Here is a 26406-nt window from a genome sequence, read left to right as displayed (position 1 = left end):
ACACAGTGTTATATAGAACATAGTCCTGAGAGCACGATTGAAAATGAAAACTAGATATAGTGTATGGTATAAACAATGCACCAAAAAGTGTGATATAAGATGAACCGGGCGTGAAATATAATATGCAATACATTGTGCGCAATGACAGATTCATTGGAGAGCGCGAGATAGCACAGGCACTAGCGCGTGCTATGCGATATGCGCCTTGGAGTGTAATATGCACAGGGCAGTGTTGTGTAACCTAACTAGTCTCTAAAGTTGTAATATAAAATATGTGCTGGGGAGTGTAACGTTGCATATGCACTGTGACAAATATATGGATCCCAGATTGTAATATGTATGGCATAGCACTGTGCGTTATAACATAGGCATCGAGAAAGGCACGTTAGATGGGGCAATATAACCCGTGCGAAGACAAGTGTGGCATGACATATTCACGGGGTGGTGTTACAGTGCACATGGGCTAGAGAGTGTCATAGCATATGCACTAGCTAGTGGAATACAACACAGAGGTGTGTGGCACTCGGCAGGCAATGGTGGGTGTAACACAGCATTGGGCTCTGTCAGGAGCACGCTGTGACTCTCAAGTGATGTTCGTCCCCTTTCCAGAGAGTAAAATAAAAAGTATTACACATCCGGCAGTGGATGTGTGTTTTATTAACCGTGAGGGGGGTTTCTTGCATAGTTTTGGTCGAATTTTTGTCGAATCCCCTTTGAATGGCTTGGTGTGCATGTGTATTAAATGTGCCCGTCAATAGCTACCCATGTTTGTATAAATAAACGACAAGGGTGTCTACCAGGATTAGGCACGGTAGGGCATCAGACATGTCAGAGCTTCACTAGTGGTGTAAATACATTCCACGTGGATTCATTGCATGCATAGTCGCCTTTTAATGAATATCACGCAAATCGTCATGGTGATAGGTACGTACGGTTTGTCCAGCATGTCCTAGGTGTGTCTATAAATATATATTTTTTAAAAATAATAAAAAACAGTGGCCGGCCCTGGGGATTGGGGTCAAAAAAATATAATTAGGAGACTGGCCCTGGGTTATGGGGTCATCAGGGCCAATAAATTAGAATAAGAAGGGGAACCAAACAGCCCCCCTTCTTAAAAAACTAAAATAAATAAAGGACTGGCATCGTGCCGGAGGCCATGCCCCCTCCGTGCAGCACTCTGCAAACGCGCCCCCAACAGGCATCTCCAGTATGCGCCAGGGAGCTGCGCTGCAGCCAGGTGTTCTGAGGCCAAGCCCCTTTTTACACCTCTCTGCAACGCAGCTCTGTGGCGCTTACTGGAGGTACCTAGTGGTCTAGTTTGACCCTAGGGACCCTTAGGATTCAGGGGGACTTAATCTCTCAACTTAGAACAGCCACAGGGCGCGTTTACACAGTGGTGAAGGGAGGGGACGGGGCCTGAGGTGACGTGTGCAAACACGCACTATGGCATGTTTTAAATTGGGGATATAATTTCCCTTCAATACTGAGGGCCCCTGGGGGCTAACTAGCCCACCAAGTGCTTCCAGTAAGCGCCACTGAGCTGCATTGCAGAGAGGTGGTCCAGGCCGTGCCACTTTTTACACCTCTCTGCAACGCAGCTCTGTGGCACTTACTGGAGGTACCTAGTGGGCTAGTTGGACCCTAGGGACCCTCAGGATTCAAATGAACTTAATCTCCCAACTAAAAATGGACACAGGGCGTGTTTACACAGTGGTGAAGGGAGGGGACGGGGCCTGAGTTAACGTGTGCAAAAACGCCCTGTGGCCTGTTTTAAGAGGTAGTTTTAATCCCCATGCCCTATTATACACTAGGGGCTTACAGAGGAGGTCATGCTAATCACAGGGGGACCCCAACGCATAATGTTCCCTAGTGTATGTAGGTGTTTTCACTGTATTCTAAGTGTCTTTTAACATAGCACTGGCTCTAGGACTGGTTAGACAGACTCAGTTACCACCAGTATCCGTCTGAAAAAGTTGAGGGTACAGGATGATTTTGCAACAAGGCTTCTTTCTGCTCTTCTTTTTGTTCTTTCTGCACGTTATCCTTCTTCCTGCACTTATCTTCGTATTTGAGGACTTCTGTTGCTTCTTTCTGCACTTCTTTTGTTTCTTTCTGTGCATTTTTTCTTCTTTCTTCACATGTCCTATCTCTGTAGGCATAGTTAGAAATTAGCATTTAAAAAACCTTTGAAATTCACAGAAAAAACCATAGGTTTCAGGCACGTTATAGTTAGGAATTAGCATTTAAAAAACCTCAGAAATTCACTGAAAAAACCATAGGTTTCAGGGGTGTTATAGTTAGCTGGACTTTTCACTTGTACAAAACCATTGAAATTCCCCCGTTATAGTTAGTTCAGCTAACTATAACTCGCGCGCCCGCAATGCACTGCTGATGACGTCACATATTACATCACTCATGACATGGTCAGTGACATCACTCATGACATCACTGATGACATCTCAAATGACATCACTGATGACATCACTGATGACATCATCCTTGTGATAGAGTGGCAGACCTCCTCTCACCCTAATATAACCTTTGATACACACATTCAAAAATAGAGACTAAAATTTTCAAAACAATGGACATACCAATACCAGTTACAACAACCTCTTCAGTAATTCTAAGATCCACATACACATCCACTCATTCACCAACAGTCCTATACAGTCACTCATACATGTACTCACTCATCATATGTACTCATACACCTATACATCCTGTTACACAATGCCACTCATCCATAGAGTTACTCACTCACATAGTCACTCATGCTAATAAAGAATCAAACATACATTTACTTGCATATACAGTTATACACACACCACCATACTTACTTCTACGGAAACTTACACATACTTAGTCTTTTAAACAATCACTTATAGAAACACATACTTATTCATACAGGAACTCTTTCAATCTCTCACTCTCACATATACTCACATATATACACCAATAGTCACATATACTAGTTTAAAACATATGTAGTTACTCATAAAGACACTATTGAGACAGTCATTCACTCACTAACACACCCATACACACACTCATCCACCCATACAGTCCTGCACACATGCTGTGTTCAACACATACAAACAGTGAGTCACTCATTCATGCACCTATGCACTACGTAATACCCCCCACCGAACCATGCAGACACTCAGACTGATACTCAAAAAACCAACTAATAACCTATATAGACACCCATGTAGCTACTCACCAACCCATGCAGCCGCTTATACACAAAGTGAGAGACTGATACAGATATTTACATATTTAAACATTACTCACTAAGCCATGTATTCACTATGATACACTTAATCAGTCAGTTACACAATCAATTTTTCAAAAACAAATCATCCATTTAGACACTTATATACCCATTTATTCTTCCATCGACCTTGAGATATACATATATAAAACATATTTAATTTTCAGAAAAACACACATTCACTGGATGATGTCATCAGTGATGTCATCAGTGATGTCATTTGAGATGTCATCAGTGATGTCATGAGTGATGTCACTGACCATGTCATGAGTGATGTAATATGTGACGTCATCAGCAGTGCATTGCGGGCGCGCGAGTTATAGTTAGCTGAACTAACTATAACAGGGGAATTTCAATGGTTTTGTACAAGTGAAAAGTCCAGCTAACTATAACACCCCTGAAACCTATGGTTTTTTCAGTGAATATATATATATCTATATATCTATATATATATCTATATTCACTGAAAAAAACATAGGTTTCAGGGACGTTATAGTTAGAAATTAGCATTTAAAAAACCTTTGAAAGTCACTGAAAAAACCACAGGTTTCAGGGACGTTATAGTTAGTTGGACATTTCACTCATACAAAACCAGAGAAATTCAGCTGTTATAGTTAGCTTAGCTAACTATAACTCGGGCCCCCACAATGCACTGCTGATAACATCACATATTACATCACTCATGACATATCCAGTGACATCACTGCTGACATCACTCATGACATCTCAAATGACATCACCGATGACATCACTGATGACATCATCTACCTGATAATCTGATGCACCTCCTCACACCCTAAAATAACCTTTGATACACCCACACTAAATTACAGACTTCCATTCTCGAAACCATAGACACACAATACCAATTACTATATACCCACTCACTGATTCCTAGGTCCACACATACATCCACTCACTCACCCATACAGTCACTCATGCATGCAGTCACTCATCAATACAGCCACTATCATATGCACTCATACACCCATACAGACACTCACACTCTGCCACTTACCCATAGAGTTACTCACACAGCTAGTCACTCATGCATAGAATCAATCACACCCCCAAAAACTCACCTACACAGTTATACACACACACCTCACTTGTTTATACAGATGCTAACACATACTTACTCCCTTATACAATCACTGACACAAGCACACACTTATCCATACAGCCACTCTCACAATCACTCACTCTCACATATAATCATTTATATACTCCAACACTCACATATACTGCCTTTCACATATATAGTTACTCACACATGTACCACTAAGACATCCATCCACTCACCGACACAGCCATACACACACTCACTCAACCATACCATCCCTCACAGATGCACTCATCAACCTATACACCCAGGGATTCGTTCAATCATACATCCATACAGGGAGTCACAAAGACTCTCACCCACCCATACAGACACACAGGCACCCATACAGGTAACCAATCATTAACCCATTTAGGCACTCATGTAGATACTCACCAACCCATGTAGCCACTTACACACCAACTGACAGACTGATACAAACATCCACACAGATTAGCCATTCACCCATGCATTCACTAAGACACATTCAACCACTCACTTATACAGTCAGTCATGCACCCACAAATCATTTATTCAGACACTTATACACCCACTCATTCTTAAATACACCTTGGCGGTCGACAGTAGATAGTTATAGTTAGGACCTATTTTCCATAGGAAATTCACAACCTTCTATTTCCAATAACTTTGGTGCCGGTTGACGAATCTTCGCGAAATTTTGAAAGTTACGGGGTGATTCGTCAAGCGGGGGCCGAGAAAAAAGGGGGGTCCCAAAACGTGTTTTCCCTATGCAATTTCCCTTAGGAAACTTTAGCAGGGGCTCCAGCCCAAACTGCTGAACGGAATTACACCAAATTTGGCAAAGAGGTAGTTCTTGGTTCAGAAAGAACCCTTTTTGTTAAATGGTGTAAAACTGTTCAGTAGTTGCTGAGAAAATCAAAAGTAAAAACAGAGATATATCTATGGCCGCGCAGGATCCGCAAACCCTCCCGATCATGAGCTTTATGCTAATTGGCTATCAACACTCCAAACCAGGAAGTGTTGGCAGCCATCTTGTGCCTCGGTAGAACCGAGGCACAAGAAAACAGAAAAAGAAATGCGAAAAATGCAAAAAGGGGGCAGGGTAGAAACACACTGACCCCCTAGGTCTGCTTAGGGGGTCCCACAAGGACCCCCAGGGCCCCAAAAATTATTTTTTGTTTTTAAAAAATCGGCATAATCCGCGCAGGGTGCATGGATCCTGCCTAGAAAAAAAAACGAAGCGGGGGCTCCCGCGCTTCATTGCTATTTAGCCCTGGGTGGGCCAAATCCCAGGGGAAATGTTTTAATTGTGATGGGGGCCGAAGGGGACCACCAGCCCCGGGGCTTTTTGGAATTATGTGGGGGGGCTCACAGCCCCCCCCCCAGCCCCGGGGGCCGCCACCCTCAGAGCTTTTGAATTTATTGGGTGGGGCGGCTCAAAGGTTTTGATTTTTAACGTGGGGGTGGGCATCCAAGCCCCCCCAAGCCCCGGGTACCGCCACCCTCGGGGCTTTTAAAAAAAATAAACCTATGTGGGGGAATGAGCCCCCACACATGCCCCAGGAACCGCCACCTCCCCGGGGCACTAAGTATTGAAATTTGGGGGTCTGTGATGGACCCCCAAGCCACCACCACCACCCCCCGGGGCTTTGAAAAAGGTGGGAGGGGGGCCGTGCGGCCCCCCTCCTGGAGCCCTGTGATGGCCCTGGGGACCGCCACCCCCCAGGGCCGGCTCCCGCCCTACCATAGCAAACTGCTTTGGTTTTTGGAAGAGAGAGGAGGAAACCTGCTCTCTCTTCCAAAAACCAAAGACGATTGCTTTTCCACATGGGGAGCTGCATCTTAGCAGCTCCCCATGTGGAAAAGCAATGCCGGCTCCCGAAGGACACGGGGAGCCGGCGGGACCGTGGGGGGATTGGGGACCCCCCACGGTCCCCAACGGAGAGGGCCAGCCCCGGGGGATCGGTTCCCCGGGGCTATTAGTGGCCAGGGAGGGGGGCCACGTGGCCCCCTCCCCAAATATAAAAAATGAAAATAAAGGAAAGGCCGGCCCCAGGGATGGGGTCCCCGGGGCAATAAGTGGCCGGAGCAGCCCCCTCCAAATCTATCATAAAAAATAAATGGCCATGCCCCGAGAATGGGGCCTCGGGGCCGATTATGGCCTAGGGAGGGTGGCCACGCACCCACCTTCCAAAGTTTTGTAAAAAAAGAAAAAATTAGGGGGCAGGCCCTGGGGGATGGGGTCGCCAGGGCCAATTAATTAGGAAAAGAAGGGGGCCACACAGCCCCCTTCTTAATTTTCTTTTTTTTTTTTAAAAGACCGGCATCGCACGGAGGCCCCGCCCCCTCCCTGCACCACTCTGCAAACTCGCCCCCTGGCATGTTTGGAGATGGGTAACTAATTCCCCTTGAATACTGGGGGTCCCTGGGGGCCAACTAGCCCACCAGGAACCTCCAGTATGTGCCAGGGAGCTGAGTTGCAGGGAGTTGTTATGAGGCCACGCCCATTTTTACACCTCTCTGCAACGCAGCTCTGTGGCGCTAGTGTACTCACTCATCATATGTACTCATACACCTATACATCCTGTTACACACCACCACTCATCCATTGAGTTGCTCACACACATAGTCACTCATGCTAATAAAGTATCAAACATCCATTTACTTGCATATACAGTTATACACACACCACCACACTTACTTCTACAGAAACTTACACATACTTATTCATATAGGAACTCTTCCAATCTCTCACTCTCACATATACTCACTTATATGCACCAATACTCACATATACTAGTTTATAATATATGTAGCTACTTATAAAGACACTATTAAGACAGTCATTCACTCACTAACACACCCATTCACACACTCATCCACCCATACAGTCCTGCACACATACTGTCTTTAACACATACAAACAGTGACACACTCATTCATGCATCTATACACTAAGTAATACCGCCCACTGAACCATACAGATACTCAGACACTCATACTGATACTCGAAAAACCAAGTAATAACCCATATAGACACTCATGAAGCTACTCACCAACCCATGCAGTCACTTATACACAAGGTGAGAGACTGATACAGATATTTACATATTTAAACATTACTCGCTAACCCATGTATTCACTAAGATACAGTTAATCAGTCTGTTATACAATCAATTTTACAAAAACAATTAATCCATTTAGACACTTATATACCCATTTATTCTTCCATCGACCTTGAGATATACGTATAAAAAACATATTTAATTTTCAGAAAAACACACATTCACTGGATGATGTCATCAGTGATATCATCAGTGATGTCATTTGAGAGGTCATCAATGGTTTTGTACGAGTGAAATGTCCAGCTAACTATACCGCCCCTGAAATCTATGTTTTTTCAGTGAATTTCGAAGGTTTTTTAATGCAAATTCCTAACTATAACGTGCCTGATACCTATGGTTTTTTCAGTGCCCGGTTAGAAGGAAGCCCACAACAGGTAAGTTTCAGCCAAATTTCTTTACTTGGAGGGAACAACAAGGAAATAAGGTTCTTGGGCACAGGAGTATCGTCCAAGCCGCCTGACGCGTTTCGTGATCTTCACTTCTTCAGAGGCGATGGATTTGTGAACCATGAGGCAGGGCACATTTCAGGCACTTAAAAATCAATTGCAAGCTCCGCCTCAGTGGGCGTAATCACACCCCATGGCATGATGGTAGTTGCAGTGCCATATTTTAAACTTCAGTGAGCGGCCATTACCTCACAGTCAAAATGTTAAAATTAAACCACAGTGGGTGGTGCCGCAAAGCTCGTAACCTTGTTGACACTGCGTATCTCCAAACAACAGGCAACCTGTTCCTTGAACAACGGCGTCGATTGGCGTCGCTGCAGGGGTGCCACGGCACCGGTGCTTCCTCCGCGGCTTAGGCGAGGCCGCTAAACATCAAAGACCAAAGGTGCCCGGTTAGAAGGAAGCCCACAACAGGTAAGTTTCAGCCAAATTTCTTTACTTGGAGGGAACAACAAGGAAATAAGGTTCTTGGCACAGGAGTATCGTCCAAGCCGCCTGACGCGTTTCGTGATCTTCACTTCTTCAGAGGCGATGGATTTGTGAACCATGAGGCAGGGCACATTTCAGGCACTTAAAAATCAATTGCAAGCTCCGCCTCAGTGGGCGTAATCACACCCCATGGCATGATGGTAGTTGCAGTGCCATATTTTAAACTTCAGTGAGCGGCCATTACCTCACAGTCAAAATGTTAAAATTAAACCACAGTGGGTGGTGCCGCAAAGCTCGTAACCTTGTTGACACTGCGTATCTCCAAACAACAGGCAACCTGTTCCTTGAACAACGGCGTCGATTGGCGTCGCTGCAGGGGTGCCACGGCACCGGTGCTTCCTCTGCGGCTTAGGCGAGGCCGCTAAACATCAAAGACCAAAGGTGCCCGGTTAGAAGGAAGCCCACAACAGGTAAGTTTCAGCCAAATTTCTTTACTTGGAGGGAACAACAAGGAAATAAGGTTCTTGGGCACAGGAGTATCGTCCAAGCCGCCTGACGCGTTTCGTGATCTTCACTTCTTCAGAGGCGATGGATTTGTGAACCATGAGGCAGGGCACATTTCAGGCACTTAAAAATCAATTGCAAGCTCCGCCTCAGTGGGCGTAATCACACCCCATGGCATGATGGTAGTTGCAGTGCCATATTTTAAACTTCAGTGAGCGGCCATTACCTCACAGTCAAAATGTTAAAATTAAACCACAGTGGGTGGTGCCGCAAAGCTCGTAACCTTGTTGACACTGCGTATCTCCATACTGAATGGCAACCGACCTACCTCCTGATAACGATCGATGTGGTGTCACTGTACACCTCAATCGATCATGAGAAGGGACTCAATGCAATCAAATACTTTCTTAAACAAAGACCTATGAATGAATTGGAACATTCGAATATGCTACTTGATATGATCACTATGTGCCTGTATAATAATATATTTCTGTTTAACAAAAAAATCTACGCCCAATGCTGCGGTACCGCAATGGGAGTTTCATTCTCTCCAAGCTATGCGAATCTCATGATGGGTTGGTGGGAGAAGAACATAGCTTGGAGAGAGGAAAACGACCATCACATGTCAAATGTAGCCTTATGGCTACGTTTCATAGATGACCTCTTTTTACTCTGGAAGGGAACAGAAAAACAATTTCAGGATTTCTTTGCGGAGCTCAACGCAAATGATGTTGGCCTTAAGTTCACATATAACTCAAGCCCCAAAGAGATCGAATTCCTTGATACCAAGGTATACGTCAAAGATAACCAACTACACACAACAGTATACCGTAAAAAAACAGCAACAAACAGTATCCTCCACGGTCTAAGCTTTCATCCCCAGGCACTGAAAAAAAGCATACCGTATGGTGAACTACTGCGGATGAAGAGGAACTGTTCAGATGAGCAAGAAATGGAAAAGAAGTTTGAAGAAACAACAGCCCGCTTCAAACAACGTGGGTACAGACATGCAGATATAAAGAGAGGTGAAATGAAAGCAAGACAAAAAACAAGAGCGGAAATACTAATGACCAGAGAAGAAAAAAACAGCAACCAAGAGAGCGATACAGACACAGATCTAGAAAAAACAAAGGGAGTCAGTAAATCTAATGATAATCAACCACGTTTGATTCTGACCTACACCAAAGAAAGTTATGAAATTCACAAAAGAGTCACGAAATACTGGAACATATTGAAAAAGGATCCAGACATTGGAAACTCAATCGGAGATCGGCCCTTAATTTCATTTAGAAGGGCACCGAACCTAACAGACCATCTGGTAAGGAGTCACTTTACAAACAAAAAAACAGAAACTTGGCTACAGATGAGATCAAAGGGCTTCACAAAATGTACATCATGCAAAGCCTGCAAAATTGGAAAAAACCTGAAAAATCTGACAGATCCCACAGGCAGAATCTTCGAAATAAAGGAAACCATTACATGTGAATCTACACATGTAGTATACATCCTCCAATGCTATTGCGGGAAACAATACATAGGGAGCACAATCTGTCCCCTAAAGAAACGTATACTAGAACATATACGGGCTATACAACACATGGACAATACATATGCAATCGCCAAACATATGTCTACACACAAAGATAAAACATGGTTAAACATCAAGTACTCAGGACTTGTAACAATCGCAGCAAACGAACGTGGAGGAAATCGAGTACAAAAATTACGTAGACTAGAATCCCGAATGATCATAAGATTTAAAACAAAACACCCACTGGGATTAAATGCAGATGAAGAGATGTATGTCCATCTTTAAATAACCTGTGATTGTATCAAAATGGAGGAACAGAAAAGAAGAAACGCCAAATGAAATGCAACAGGACAATCCACATCAATGGACCCGTATGATCATACGAGAATTCGACTCACGAACTCTTGAAATATGAGGACAATAATACATTGTGCATATGATTACTAATATGCTAAATAATAGCAAGAGACTTGTGTTATAAACATCCCAAGTATGAACAACATTCATAAATGCTGAATGCTATGTGCACACTCTTGGTTCTGATAACGAGGAGAGCAATCTAGAAATAGAGATAATGGGCACTCAGCCCGACACACAACAGTATATTGGCTAATCACCAAAAAATGGGGCCCCACCTGGACTAACATGGGTGGATCAAAACATTCACAAATAAGGACTAAACACATGAGTTTCTCTCTAACACTCTCTAAATCGCCGTCATTACCAATAAGTGTGCACTGTTAAGTTTAGATAAAGTTTTGTGTATTTACATAAAAAACTATCAAACTACTAAACCCATAATGCACCTATACAAATCAGCATGTATATAATGAGAAATTGAGAAAGGACCAAGTAATACACTACCGTGATCGGGAACTACGGTTCGAAACGCGTAGGGAAGCTTGTCACGAACTGAATAAACATCTTTAAACCATCAAGAGGTGTGCCGCGCTCCTTTCTCTTTGAGCAACCAAATTTCGCAAGACCCTGTCCTGGTCTTGACGCGGGCACCAGCTGTGAGAAGTGCTCCCACTGTCAATTGGACATTTTGCTACAGGATATATATATATATATATATATATATATATCTATATATATATTCACTGAAAAAACCATAGGTTTCACACATGTTATAGTTAGCGGAAATTTTACTGATAAAAAACCAATGAAATTCCCCCGTTATAGTTAGTGCAGGCAACTATAACTCACGCGACCGCAATCCTCTGCTGATGACATATGTGTCTTTATGAAAAAAAAATATTTGTAATATATGTATAGCTAAAATTTAAAGGAAGAAGACATGGGCAAATAAGTGTCTAAATACAGTATTAGCATCAGCAGAGGATTGCGGTCGCGTGAGTTATAGTTGCCTGCACTAACTATAACGGGGGAATTTCATTGGTTTTTTATCAGTAAAATTTCCGCTAACTATAACATGTGTGAAACCTATGGTTTTTTCAGTGAATTTGCAAGGTTTTTTAAATGCTAATTCCTAACTATAACGTGTGTGAAACCCATGGTTTTTTCAGTGAATATATATATATATATGTATATATATTCACTGAAAAAACCATAGGTTTCACACATGTTATAGTTAGCGGAAATTTTACTGATAAAAAACCAGTGAAATTGCCCCGTTATAGTTAGTGCTGGCAACTATAACTCACGCGACCGCAATCCTCTGCTGATGCTAATACTGTATTTAGACACTTATTTGCCCATGTCTTCTTCCATACATTTTTAGCTATACATATATTACAAATATTTTTTTTTCATAAAGACACATATGTCATCAGCAGAAGATTGCGGTCGCGTGAGTTATAGTTGCCAGCACTAACTATAACGGGGCAATTTCACTGGTTTTTTATCAGTAAAATTTCCGCTAACTATAACATGTGTGAAACCTATGGTTTTTTCAGTGAATTTGCAAGGTTTTTTAAATGCTAATTCCTAACTATAACGTGTGTGAAACCTATGGTTTTTTCAGTGAATTTGTACGTTTTTTTAAATGCTAAGTTACTTTACGCCATTCGAGGCGTGCGCGCCCACTTAACGCAGTTCGTTCCGTGCACGGTTTTTATCAACTTTAATAAGCCCTGTACATTTGGTGGCCTTCGGCCACCAAAAGCACAGGGGGTGGGGTCAATGTGGATAGTGTTTTTTTTATTTCGATTTTATAATTTCATGTTGCCAAAATTTAGTTTTTTTTACCTATTAATAAGCCCTGTACATTTGGTGGCCTACGGCCACCAAAAGCACAGGGGGTGGGGTAAGTGTGGATAGTGTTTTTTTTATTTTTATTTTTTTACCGTACGCTTACGGTAAGCATACGGTAAGCGTACTCGGTGAAATTGCCGAAAAAAAAATAAAACCGTTTTTGCTCTTGGGGGATGTTTGGGGACTCCCTCAACATGACTGTGTGGGAGGGAGTTGTCAAAACAGCCCCGTAACATGTTTTTGGCCATCTTGTTTGATAAACAACACTCAGTGCGAGAGACAAAATGGCGGCCGCCGCTTCCTGGTTTCGGCCGATTCGAATGTGTACTAAGATCTAAGAGCCAATCAGAATCGCGCTCGCGCACGCCACCGTACGCTTACGGTAAGCGTACGGTAAGCGTACCGTAAGCGGGCTCAGATATATATATTGATTTAAAGGCTATTTTCTCAGAATCTACTGAACAGATTTACACCAAACCTACAAAAGGCACTTCCTTGACCTAGGGACTACCTCTCTGCCAAATTTCTAGTAATTCTGTTCAGCCGTTCGGGCTGTAGCTCGTTCTAAAGGTCCTATGGAAAAATGCATGGGAAAAACGCGTTTTGGGACCCCCCTTTTATCTCAGCCCCCGCTTGACGAATCCCCCCGAGACTTTCAGGGTAGGAGCGGAGCGTAGCGCCCCACCTATTTTGAGAAATTCACGAGGATTCATCGACCGGCGCCAAAGTTATTCAAAATAGAATGTTGAGGTTTTCCTATGGAAAAGGGGTCCTAACTATAACTACCTACTGGCGACCGCCAGTAGGTAATATATATATATACATATATATATATATATATATATATATATATATATATATATGTATATAGTAATCCATACAAATATGAGATCCTGCATATAGATATATAAACAGTTAATGTACAAAGCACCTCACCAGATGCGTCTGCACCGGAGTCTTCAACATACCTGGCCAAGCACTGAAAACACCAGGCCGGGAACCCTGTAGAGACTGGGGCACAGGAAGCAATCTCTCTGGGCATCAAAGTCGTCCCGCGAGTGCGTCCACTCCAAGACTGAGTTCCTGAGCTCCACCCCACAGACACCGCTTTTTTATAGTTAAATCAACACGTTCGAGAACCCTCTAGTAGGCGTTCTCGCCCATCTATCCATCATAGGTGCTGGCCGCATCTCTGTGTCAGATCCACCCATACAGACCTGGCCAGATTCTGTTTGGGTGCGCCGAGGCAAAAGACATTCCTTTCCCTATCTTCGGCCTTGGAGAGCCTTCCACAGCGCATCCTCCCTCTGTCCTAGAGATAAGCATAGAATGCACAAAAACAAGCTCAAGGTACAAAATAACCTCACGAGATATGTCTTGCTCCAGCTTGGACTGGTTTACGTGAAAAACATGTTTATGTTACTGCTGAAGTGTAACTACAGGGCAAAGCAGTACAAGATGGAAATGCAGTGCAACAAAATGGAAGATCAGAGCATCACATGGAATCGAGGTCAACATGCAGTTTAGCACGTGTAAAATGGCGAATGCAGTACAATCTCTCAATGTATATATTGTAAATTACTGCATAGTATTTAGTAGTAATAATTATAGAATACCTTAAGCTTTGTTAAATATACGGCTGGTCAAACCAGATGAAATTGAACAGGGTAAAAGCATACAAAATTTACTGTAGTAAGCGGATTTTGGTGCGTTAACCACCAAAATCCATATGTTATTCCCGACCACATGTAAGTAACAGGTGGGTTTTTTTGCACCCTATAAAGTGCATGCCATGTGATATTGTTATTTATCAGGTGTGATAAATAGCACCTAAACTCATAATTAGGCCCTTAGTGGTGCCGAGAACTAATGCAGATCTTTTCAGAGGGCCCATCACATTCTACAGTCACCTTCAGACTATGAGCACCCACTGCCTACAATCACCTTCGGTCTATGGACACCCACATTCTACAATCACCTTCAGACTAGAGTGAAGGTCATTACCTTATACTGTCTACTTACGGTCTCATTTTCACCTAAATTTACAGTGCAAATTTCAGTCTGACAATCCTGGTTCAAGTTACATTATTAGGCCTCTTTCAATATTATTAGCCACTGATTAACCTTCCTATTTAATGTTTTTTTATTTTCTGAACAGTCCACCTGCATTTATTTTTTACAATTTTCAATGAATTCGTCAAACTTTATTTTTTGGTTGGTGCAAGAAAATGAACAAGTATTTTTAAACATTTTTTTGTCCTGTCATGTACAATTGCACAAGACCAACCACAAAGTGTTTTCTTTAATTAAGTAGCCATTTACAATGCATTATTTATTAATTTATTATTCATTTTTAGTTCTTTGTAAAGCACCAAAATGCCACACATTGTGATGACACATAGACTAACAATGCAAAGGAGGAACCATCTAGTTGGGCACGGATTAATACCCGAAATAGGACATGTGAAATGTTAATTATGTCTGAAGTAATGGAAAAAACCTTTGACTTACCCCCGTAGGCGTCAGTCTGACAATCGGGTGTAAATGTCCCATGCTTTCCATCCACTGAAACTGCATAGCCACTGCTAGGCCTAGGAGCTAGTATTTTAAAAGCCTATTTCCATTTTTGCTATTTTTATAGATGTAGACTGTGGCCCTTTTTGGCTAAAGTTGCCTACACTTTTTGCTTTTCCCATAGACCTTTTTTCTGACATGTGTTGCCAACTTAGATGCTTTTGACACTTTGCCACTGCTAAACAGTGTCAAAGTGCAAGTGCTTTCTGTGTAGGGTAATGGAGATTGGCTGTCCATTATTGGTATGTTTGCTTTACTAGTAAAGTCCCTAGTAGAGTGCACTATGTGTTCCAAGGCTAGTAATGCAAATGCTACTGGTGGGCCTGCAGCATCCATTGTGCCACCCACTCAAGTAGCCTTCAGAATGGAACTCAGGCCTGCCATTGCAGGGCCTGCGCGCAGTTTCCTAAACTGCCATGTTGTTCTGGTAAGGTCACGCACTTATCAGACCCTCCCATTCCCTTTCCATACACATCAGGCACCCCTATGGAAGGTCTAGGGTACCCCCGGGACAGGGTGCAGTGCATTTGAAAGGTGGGACATGTACCCAGGTGTGTACCATGTCCTGGCAGTGAAATTATCTCCATTTCGTTTTCACTGCTGAAAGGCCATCTTGCCCATTAGAATAGAATGGAAAGGCTATGTAATATGTTTTCCAGCCTATCTTCCCAAAGGCTTAAGATGGAAAGGTGAAGTTTAGTATGCCTGAACTCATCCTGCAATAACACATCTTTTTATAAAGATGGTTTTTGAATTATGTGTTTGTAAGCCACTCTTACAGAAGTGGCTGGGTTTTTGTGCTTTAAACATTTATGTGTGTCTCTCCCCGGTTGTGGATTGACTGGCTGCATTTGAAAGCGATAGGATCTCGGGAATATCTTGACCCAGGGGAGGAGGTGAGACAGCACAGGCTGACCTGCATGTGGAGTCTGTAAGGGGAGGAGTAGGCCTAGAGGTGAAGAGGCCTGGGCTGGTGCTATAAATCTCCTGCCGAGTGATTGAGAATCCAGATCCCCACTAATCAAAGGAAGAAGATGTCACTGGTAGGGAGGCACCCAGAACTGGTTTGAGCAGGGGTCAGTGCCCCCGTAACACAAAGCATTCAAAACCATTGAGGGGTATAACTATGTGAGCTGAAGCCCCTGAACTTTGGAGAATGGCTTGATCAAGTGTGAACAAGACTGGAGCTACTTTGTGGATCATAAGGAACGTTTGCCATGGAAGAAACAACTGAAGAGACTGATGGATAGGACTGCCCTTGCTGTGTGATCTGGAGCTGGCCTGCAGTTTGCTGTTTCAACTAAGGAAAGACTGTAGGGACTTTGCTGTGTGCTGTGTCCCCCTGCTTGAAGGACTTTGCTGTGCGCTGTGTCCTGAAGTAACTATCCCTAAGGGCCAAAGGTGAGCTGGCTCCCTGTTTGGAAACACAGGAACACAAAAGTTTCCAGAGAAGACTCTCAGATATGGAGTGAGTGCATGTACTCTGTCTAGCCTGAGACCTTCGCAAGTTGTACCCTGTGATCTCTGGCACCTGGAGTTCCAAACACGACTCAGAGACGCGGTGTGCATGTGTTCTGTCTAGCCTGAGTCCTTCGAGAGGATCGTCCTATGAACGTGTGTACTGGGGAGCCAAGTAAGTCTCAGCGACGCAGTGTGTGTGTGCTTGGGGGCAGCCTGAGACTTTTGTGTGGATAGGCCCGTGATTGTGCACATCAGAAGAGCAAGCCTGTCTCAGCGATGCTGTGTACGTGTGCTGTTTGCAGCCTGAGACCCTCGCTGGAGGTGCCCTGTGATCGGGGGCACCGGAAGATAAGGTGTTTTTTCAGCGACACGGTGTGTGCGTGTACTTTCTACCCACTGAGGCCTGTGCAAGTTGTGCCGTGTGATCGTGGGCACCAGAAGATCAAGTGTGTCTCAGCGATGCTGCGTGTGTGTGCCATGCACAGCCTGAAACCCTAGTGAGGAGTTGTCTGTTTATCATGCACCTGGAGTTCCCGTGAGTCTCATTGACTCTGAGTGCGGGTGTATTGTGCAGCCTGGGATCTTCCCATTACCCGGAAATTCTGAGAAATTGCATCTGAGGCCCAAGTCACTGGATGAGGACAGGAGAGTGGGTTCATGCCCCCAGGTAACGTGTGTCGACTCCTGCGGCAGGGAGCGGGCTCGGAGGGAGTCACTCTCGGCCTCTCTCTCTGTCCTGCAGCGCGAGCCTCTGCTTCGGCTCGGATTGAGGCCCGTGTGCCAAGGGAGTGGCAGCACCGGGCCGGAGTGTGAAGCTGCATTTACTGTGTTCTATCTTACCCATGTGGGGGGGGCAACTGTGGCCAGAGACTAACCGCAAGCCAGCACAACTGGTGGAGAGACCGCCGGAGGCACCGTGAACGGTGCTGGAGTAGCTTACGTATTGCATTACTCCTGCATAACGGAGTATCTGATGATTGTATAAAGCATTGCTTTATTTCTGCACAACGGACTGCCTGTTTTGTCGTATTGCCCATTGCATTAGTTTGCCTAACGAACGGCTTGATAGGTGTGTTACGTATTGCACTAGGTTTGCATAATGAACTGCCTGATAGATGTGTTACGCCTTGTCTTAGTTATGCATACTGATCTGCCGGATTGTCGTATTACACATTGCATTAGTGTTGCATACCGAACTGCCGGATATATGTGTTCCGCATTACATTAGTTTCGCATAACGAACTGCCTGATAACTGTATTACACGTTGCACCTGAAAGAGGACCATAAGCATTACATTACGGGGTCATAGCAGTTTACCACGTTGTTGCTTCATGCATTGCATTACAGTGACAGTACAAATCACCAGATAGCCGTATTACGATCTGCATTATTCTTATGTTGTGAAGTACCTGATTCTTGCATAACAAACTGCATATTACGACATTAGGATTACGTAGGATTGTTTAGTTTAGCTCAATAATAATAGGCCAGGGGGAACATTGCCCCGACGCATATGTTGGTTTAGTATTGTGTGGTTGCATCGTATATCTTTTTATAAACATATACTTGTTTTTCGAGGAAACTCGTGTGGAGTTTATTTGTGGTGTCACCATTGGATTGCTGTGAGCGTAAATGCAAATACTTTACACATTGGCCTTGAAGATAAGCCTGGCTGCTCGTGCCAAGCTACCAAGGGGGTGGAGAGGGGGGGCTATCTCTAGAGGCGACCTGTCTTTTCCCCTTACGGTGGGGCTCGCGGGTCCCTGTTTGGCCTACGGTACCTACCTCAGCCAACCAGGGATCCTGGGAATTCGAACATGTACAAAAATAGAAAATTATTTATTTCCATAAACAGGTGAAATAAATCAGCAAAAATGGAAACCGTTCAGTTATTTCAGATGCTTGATTACTGGAAATACCTGTCTTTTAAAACAAAATCTATGTAAAATGTTGGAAAGCATCTAGTTATTTGAAATACTGTTTTTCTACTTACCCCTCGTTCGCCTGTACCCACACAGAAGTGATGCAGCCTACTGGAAGAAATACCATGTTCATAAAACTACTCCAACCCCATTATTCCCCACTAATTGAATTTATTCCCTGTGCATTCTCATTGTCAACATACACAGGGAGAGGGTCCCTGCCTATATCTCGAATGTGGCTAGGATGAGACGGCATGTACCACACTGGTCGGGTTGTTTAGCACTCTGGTACATGTTGTAAGCATGTACTGTTTTGCCTTTTCTTGTTGTGTCAATCAGAGTTTTTTTCTGGCAGAAGACTTTAAAAGTTGTGTCTTGGACTATGTGATCCTGATTCTACAAAGGGAACTAAAAATATTGAGACGCTGATGAGGTCTCACCTTCGGTGACTGCAGAAGCGAGAAACATGGCGGCGGTGAGGAACACCAGCAAGATGTTGGAGGAAGAATGGAGCTGGGCAGTGCAGAAGAACTGTCTCTGAGCAGTTCTTCAGGTCTTCTCCACTTCTGATTGTCTGGCCATTGTATTTATTCAGTTGCAGTAGATGGAGAGGAGGTCCTGCCTGAGCGCTGATGGGGCGGTCTCATTATTTTCCGCTGCTCAGTGAAATGGGCGTGGCTCTCAGGCCTCTCAACCATCACTCCACCCTCTTTGCTCTGCTGGGAAGGCCAGGCCTCGAGTCGGACCATCCATGCGGGGTTGAAATTCTTTGCTTGAAACAACAGCCGAGGCTGGCCAAGCAGTCCATCATTAAACAGACAGAGTGCCCAATACATTATAGATAGAACAGGTTGTCCTGATGTAATGCACTTCTTTCTACCAACAGCTTCAATTAATAGGTTAATGTATTGTGTACAATGACACACACTTTATGAGATGAGAATTATTTTTGGGCATCATGCTTTTGGGCAGCTTCCAATGCAGTCTCTGAACAGCTGACGCAGGCTCCACGGTCACACCACAGAAGGGAACACTCATTTTGGTGAGATGAGTACTAAAAATGGCTGAAACTAAGTGATAGCTGCTGTGTCTTGGGGGCCAGTAAAATGGTTGAGTCCACCTTGAATTTTCGAAGAACTTAGCACTTCTTGTTATCAAGGCAGCAACTTAAGTAATTGATGTCACACATGATTGCCGAGGAAGACAAGGATGGTATTCACACTAGGCACAGTTTCCTGTCCTTGCTGCACTTACTCGGATAGACCATAAACTCGAACTGTGGGTTGGAGTCATCTATTTGAACATTTCAATCACAGTTGTAGGAAATTGAGTTACTAGTCGCATGGGGTGAACCCTGTTCAAGGAGCAACCGCAATTATTGTCAAGGTGAAAAACAAGCAAACCCCAAACTAACCTGTGCTTAACCCTCTGGTAGCTTGGCACAAAAGCTTTCAGGCTTAACTTAGAGGCAATGTGTTAAATATTCATGCAGTACTTCAATTAGTGATAAAGTGAAAACATAACACAAGAACAATCCCACACCAATTTAGAAAGTTAGAGTAAAATGTGTTAAAGTATTTGTCACTAAAACAGCAAAAATGCAATAGTTAGAACCAGAGGTATGAAATTTTAAAGATTTAAGTAAGAATAGGGTTGAAAAGCACAAATCCCCAACTGAGGTTATCTGGTCACGCGGAACTGGGACAAACTCACAAGTTCAGATTGACCACGATGGAGCGCTGATTGGATACAGGGACCAGGGTAGACCCGCTGAACAAGGTACCTTAAATCCAGGTTATGGAGGGTTGCGAGGTCCTGCGTCGAGGATAGGTTGCACATCAGTGGTTCAGGGCGGACATGCATGGTCCTGTGTCGAGAATGAATTGAGCAGCAGCAGTTCTGAGCAGCTTTCGAGCAGTGATATAAGGTCCTACGATGAGGATGGGCCACGCGGCAACTGTTCCATAGAGCTGTGATGCAAAATCCTACATCGAGGATGCCTCGCTCAGTGGCATTTCCAATGAGATGTGGTGTCCTGCGTTAAGGATGCAGCGTGCAGCATCAGTTCCAGACTCTGAGTGTACCCCATGCTTTGCTAACCAGACCCAGGGTCTGTGCTATGATTAAATACAACATAATTAGGTATAAATAGAATTTGTACTGATAACCTACCTGTAAGTCCCAAGTATATGGTAGGGCATATGGATATAGAGACCCAGTAGATTTAATGCACTTAAATGTGCACTGCTGTGTTGCCTGCTCTCCTTTTAAAGGCAGCCCTGCTTTGCAAGCTGCTTTTAAAATGAAATTATATGCAACTTTGACTTTGGAATTAAAGGTACTTTCAAAGTCTTAAACTACCTTATTTTTTACAACTAGGTCACCCCTAAGGGTAGGAAGCCATGCATAAATATGTGGGGACATTTTAAAAGATGTTTTATATGCCCTGGTGAGGGAATAACTACCATTTCCGTTCTTCCCCATTATGGCATGTTGTCTTCATGGGCTAACATGGAAATAATTTAATAAAGTATAACTACTGACAGGAATGAGCTAAATATAACATTCAAAGACATAAGAGAATAGTTATGATAAATCCAACACCATGCTAATGTTAGATTTTTTATAACTATTATAGAAAGTAATTCATAAAACTTAATTTTCTGATGTGTCAAAATCCAGCCTTCCAGCAATCTCTTTTGACTAGCCAGCTGTTGACAGGCTGGGCCAAGCTGTTCTGATGAGGTGTGCATTGACCTGGATAGAGACAAAGGACATCTGATGGGAGGAGATCTGCGTGGGTCTTCCAAGAGGAAATGAAAGGACAGGACACAGGCTCATCCCTAGGTCCTGCACTGCCAGCAAGGCAGGAGCCCAAGCAATTGGATTAGCAGAGGGTCTTGAAGGAGGGTATTTTGGAAGCTTTTCTATGCCAGAGGGTTGTCTTAACCAGATCTTAACCTCCAGGAGAGAGTTTCTCCATTTTGGATTTTAAAGTACAGTGCTTTCTGGGAGAAGAATATGCCACACTTGTATGGAACTGTCATACTTCTGTACTTCATTGGTATTGGGTGCCGACCTGCTTGTCACCCAATAATGCTGGATACATATGGGTGAGCTTTCCAGCAACTCAGATCCCTTCCTCAAAAATACAATAAGAAATGGACTGCCTTGCTGGACCTTTGTACTGCACAAGAGAGGACTGCACTCATAAGGACTGCACCTGCTGCACACTTTTGTCTTCTGTCCAAAACAGACTTTGCCTTGCTCTGAAAGTTGAAGGAGTGGACTCCCTGGAAGCAACAGTGTAAAAGAGCTCTACCTGCATTATTCCACCCCCCCCCCCAAAAAAAAAACAGGGACAGCGTTCAGTGGACTTTTAAGAATTTGGCCAGGTGCTTGTGGATCTTGTATGCCCAACTTCCCAAGGAGCAACTTGGATTGGTGTTATGGGCCCTCAAAGGCCCAAAACCAATGTCTGGAGAGGAAGAAGGCTACAGATAACACGTAGAATTTTTAAAGCTTGTGCTCTGGCCATGTGAGCCCTGGCTGCCCCTTTTCCCTTCGGTACGGGCCCCAAGCATTTCAGGCTGAAGAACCTAAGGGTATGTTTCCTCCTTTCTACGTGTCATTTCTATTCCCCAGTTTGAAAATGCCTGCTTCTCTGCCCATACTTGTTCAGCTAACTGAGCTTTTGCTCAGATGATTGTTGTGGGTTCTTCCCCACCCAAAATTGGAGCATTTAAAAAAGTGACTGCGTGAATGTAAGATGTCACAATGTGGCTTAGGGACAAAATGTATTTTGCCATACGCAGTATTGACACTGTTAATTTTGACAAACTGTCCCCTTGACTTGTACTTTGATGTAAACATTGCAATGGTTGTCAGGTGGGCAGGTGTTGGATGGGAGTATTTCAATCTTGACCGTGATTTGTCCTTCAGTTGGCTGTTGTGCAATGGGCAACAGTGCAGCATGTTTTAAGATCTTATTGATCATGAGAAGTGCTGCAAGTTTGGACAGAGGATCCAGGCTTGAATGTATTTCTGTCTTTGTAGAAGGTTGTCCTTTCATTAAGGGGAGGATGTACCCCTATTACAGATCAAAGGGCCCTGGATTTGTTGTCCTTATTTACCGGAATGTGGAAATATGGATTTTTATGATCAGTTATGCCCCCTATCTTGGACCCCAACGGTTTCATGTATAAATCACAAATACATGTATGTTTCCTCCAGTTCCAGTTATGAAGACGCAAACACATGTGCGTCCACCGTCAACATGTCCTCTTTCAGATCCGCCATGAATGGGTCGGATATTCCATTCCTAAGTATGAAAGGCCACCGGCTTTATATGGTTCATTTATCCCATTTTACAGTCCAGGCGAGTAGGCCCTGATTCTGCCATTAAGTCCGTTTCCTGCCTTCTGCCTCTGAAAGCTCTAGTCTGAGCTCGCATCTGTATCCATGAACTTTGTCCTACTCCCTGCGCGGCTAACGGTGCCTGACTCGATCTGTCTGCTTGCCCAAAACTGTATTTCACCTTCAAGATTATCTGCTCTGCTCCGCTCCTCATCCAATGCATTCCTGTCTAGTAGTTTAAGTAAACATTCTTTCAGCTACCGAGCAAAAGGCCCGGCTTCTCTGTCTTTATGCAAGTAATTCATAGCCCTGTTACTATGGAAGATTTCTGCCCTCGCATCTAGTGTAGACACTTAGACGCTTGTACACGCACTAACAGTCAGTATCGTCAGTATAGAATAAGATTCTATCCTAAGAGACATCTCTTTTGGATAATATAGTTCTTTAAACATAGGATGTTAGATATGATTTGGGATTAGGTTGACTTGACCCCCCAGACTTCTGTCTCCACATATAGAGCTAAATGTCAAGTCCCCTTCACCCCCTAGTTGCACGTCAATCACACGTCATGCTGCTGCGCGCGCATCTCTGCCAAGTATTTCTGCTGACATTGCGAAATTCTTTCATGGAACCACCCTATTGTGACATCATACCTGATGACGTTCTTTAGGTTACGCCCAGTTACACCCATTTTAGTTACGCATGTATGTTTTATCTTTGCTATCAACTGTTACGCCTCCTGCATCTGTTTCACTGTAATGCCTATTGTATAAAAATGATTACTTGTCAATAAAGTTAGTCCTTCACTTCCTGAACCTTCGTGGTGATGGAATATGGAGTCCATCAATTCGAATTGATTTTGGAATAAAGCCCGTTCCGAACCTCTAATACCACGGATTCTGCCTCTTATTTTACTGAGCTATTATTATAGATTTTCCGCATCAAATTAAGTTCCGGTAATTAAATTATTTACCACATATATGGCGCCCGAATAGGGACACTTTCTCATCTCACGCGCCGGAGGTGCGTTGCAGGCCCGGTCTCCTGCCACAGCTGGACGGACAACAACGCGTACCCACAGGATTTCCTGTATCTCCCTCCTGCCGAGCGGGGGTGACTGAGGCTGCGATCAACACCCAGACGAGGCGGTGAGAAGTGCGAAGTATCCCGACCAGAGCCTAGCTGAGAGAGCAAGATCCGAGGTATACAGAGGCCCACCAGTTCCGAAGTTCCGAAGTTTCGAGTCGAGTCCAGTCCGGTCCGAGTCCAGTTCAGTTCAGTTCCGAGGCCTTCCGTTCCGAGCTACCCGGTGAGTACCATTGTCGGGGAGGCGTTCTGACGTGCACATAGGTTGTGCCGGTCAAGACGGGTTTGGGTACACAAATCCGGTCTGCACTGTTTTAGCAGTGTATCTGTACTGTTTAGCAGTATATCAAGTATGTCTAGTATATAATTCAGAATTACCTAGTTAGTGCCGAGTATTATGCTTAGTGACTAGTTCCCTAAATGGCCATCATTGTTGTTCATTAAATGTTAAATGTTAATATATTTTAAATACGTTCTGCATATTGTGGTGTGAATGACTGTTCATTATTGTGTTTTGTTGTATTAAACGTGTTCAGAATTAGGTATCAGATCAGTTCTCAATATGCCGCTCTTTTCGAAATTAAGACAGATAAAAACTAGAAAAGGGGTACTCGAAGAAGCTGTTCCCATTCCTCCTAGGGACACTCCAGGGTACTTCATGTATCATAAACATGGCCTAGACGCCATATTATTTCTTGATTTATGGGTAGACTACACCAAGGAATTACCAGAAAGTCAGAGGTGGCCCGCAGCTGGGACCTGGGATGCAGATTGCATCATGAAAGTAGAGGAAGAATTATGGAAAAAGAAAGCTAGACAGTCACAGAAAGACGCCATTGAATTATGGCGTAAAGAATCATATAGACGTACAGAAAAAGCACTCAGACAAGAAGCGAAAAGTAAGGAGAATTCAAATAAAATCCGAGAAAATCTATTAATTGAAGAAGGTACTCGAGTAAAATCAGAACAAACAGACAGACAAAGAATTGCCCTTATGAATGGTATGTATCCTCTTCTGGCCGAAGGGTTACCTAAGGCTACTCCGGAGATACCAAAAGACTTGCCACCCCCGTTGTTTCCGATAAAAGCACATCCCAAAGGGCATCCCAGAACAGCAGAAGATGTTTTTCTTTCCTCTTATTTAGACGACGCAGCTCCCGAGTATGCTAATGCTGCGCCACATAGACCGCCTGCCGAGGGGGTTCAACGCCAAGACCCTCCTCCGTCTGTACCTCCGCAACAACAAACTCCGATACAAGTTCCGGCAAGCACATCTGTTTCTACAGCTGTACCCACACCTATGGTTGCTATATCACGTTCAACGAATCCTTTCACATCCAGCACCCCAGGTGGTGCTACGGGAGGTACAGCAAACATTTTTTCCACGCCACCCAGAGTAAATAAACTTTCCTTTCAAGAATTAGCCCACCAACGTACGCCCAAACTAGTAACTCCCGACGCGCTTAAGGAACTTCTAATAGATTGTAGATATGACCCTGTGCCCGGGAAAGGGGACGAAATGCTGCTGGCATCATTACGTATCCGACGAGCTGCAATATATTTAGGGAGGCTACCAGGAATGACTACACATTTAGACAATATATATCACTTTGTCCAGTCAGGACGAGATTCTGAAAGTATTAATAGAGCCTTGGAGTACCAGAAAGTGGAGATACAGGGGGAACTGTTACGTTTCCTCATAAATTGTGTGATCAGAAATCAAGACCGACCAGGGGTAAATCCGGAAGAGATGCAAATTCTTACAACATGGAGTCGAAATATATCAGAGGGGAGACATGATAAACGATCATGTATAGTAGCTATGTGCCGCAAGATCCGCAAAGAAGTAGAACGAATACACGAAGAATTAGAACTGCCCACAGGACAGATAGAAACCATGGCCTATGTAGGTAGAGGAAGATCTTGCAATAATACTAGATGCTTTACTGATCCGATACGTCCGATACGTCCAGATAATAGCAGAAATTTCCAAACTCCTATAATAAATATAAGGTCCCCCGAACATTCGTTCCAAGCCGCTGACAAATTACTCCGAGAACGAAGGGGTTATCATCTACTCGATTCTATGGACGAACAAGAATTAGCTAGGTCAGCCGTTCATTGGGTTGATAGTCCCGGAAAATATAGTGATGATACATTAGCGCACACGTTTTTGAACCTCACCCCAGATGAACAGCGTTTAGCTGGTATCTATATGGTTCAACAACTACTTATATTATATAAAAGCCAACACTCCGATCCTGGTCCATTACCTGATATATTGACTGAATTACTCACGAATAAATGGAGAGGTTCAGGTACTGAGTTAATTAGAGAAATACTAGAATCCAGAAAACAGTACATTCTTTTTGTATGTCCCGAACATGTCTCACTGC

At 43.7% G+C, this 26406-nt stretch overlaps 2 protein-coding genes across 2 annotated transcripts in view; both read left to right on the top strand.

The window, feature by feature from the left end:
* The window catches only part of LOC146808907 (phospholipase A2 inhibitor and Ly6/PLAUR domain-containing protein-like), a 521661-nt gene that overhangs the window by 23927 nt on the left and 471328 nt on the right, over positions 1 to 26406 (top strand). The gene's annotated exons all lie outside the window — the stretch shown is intronic.
* Positions 1 to 26406, top strand: part of LOC146808908 (uncharacterized) — a 40722-nt gene that overhangs the window by 6471 nt on the left and 7845 nt on the right. The window contains exon 3 of the mRNA XM_085620361.1: positions 9542 to 10180. Within this exon, the coding sequence (XP_085476487.1) occupies positions 9542 to 10180 (639 nt within the window). The remainder of the gene's footprint in view (positions 1 to 9541; positions 10181 to 26406) is intronic.

The sequence above is a fragment of the Triturus cristatus genome, chromosome 7 (genome assembly GCF_964204655.1).
Source record: "Triturus cristatus chromosome 7, aTriCri1.1, whole genome shotgun sequence".
In the NCBI taxonomy this organism is placed as follows: Eukaryota; Metazoa; Chordata; class Amphibia; order Caudata; family Salamandridae; genus Triturus; species Triturus cristatus.
Note: the sequence above shows the minus strand (reverse complement) of the source record. Positions and strands in the feature narration are given on the sequence as shown.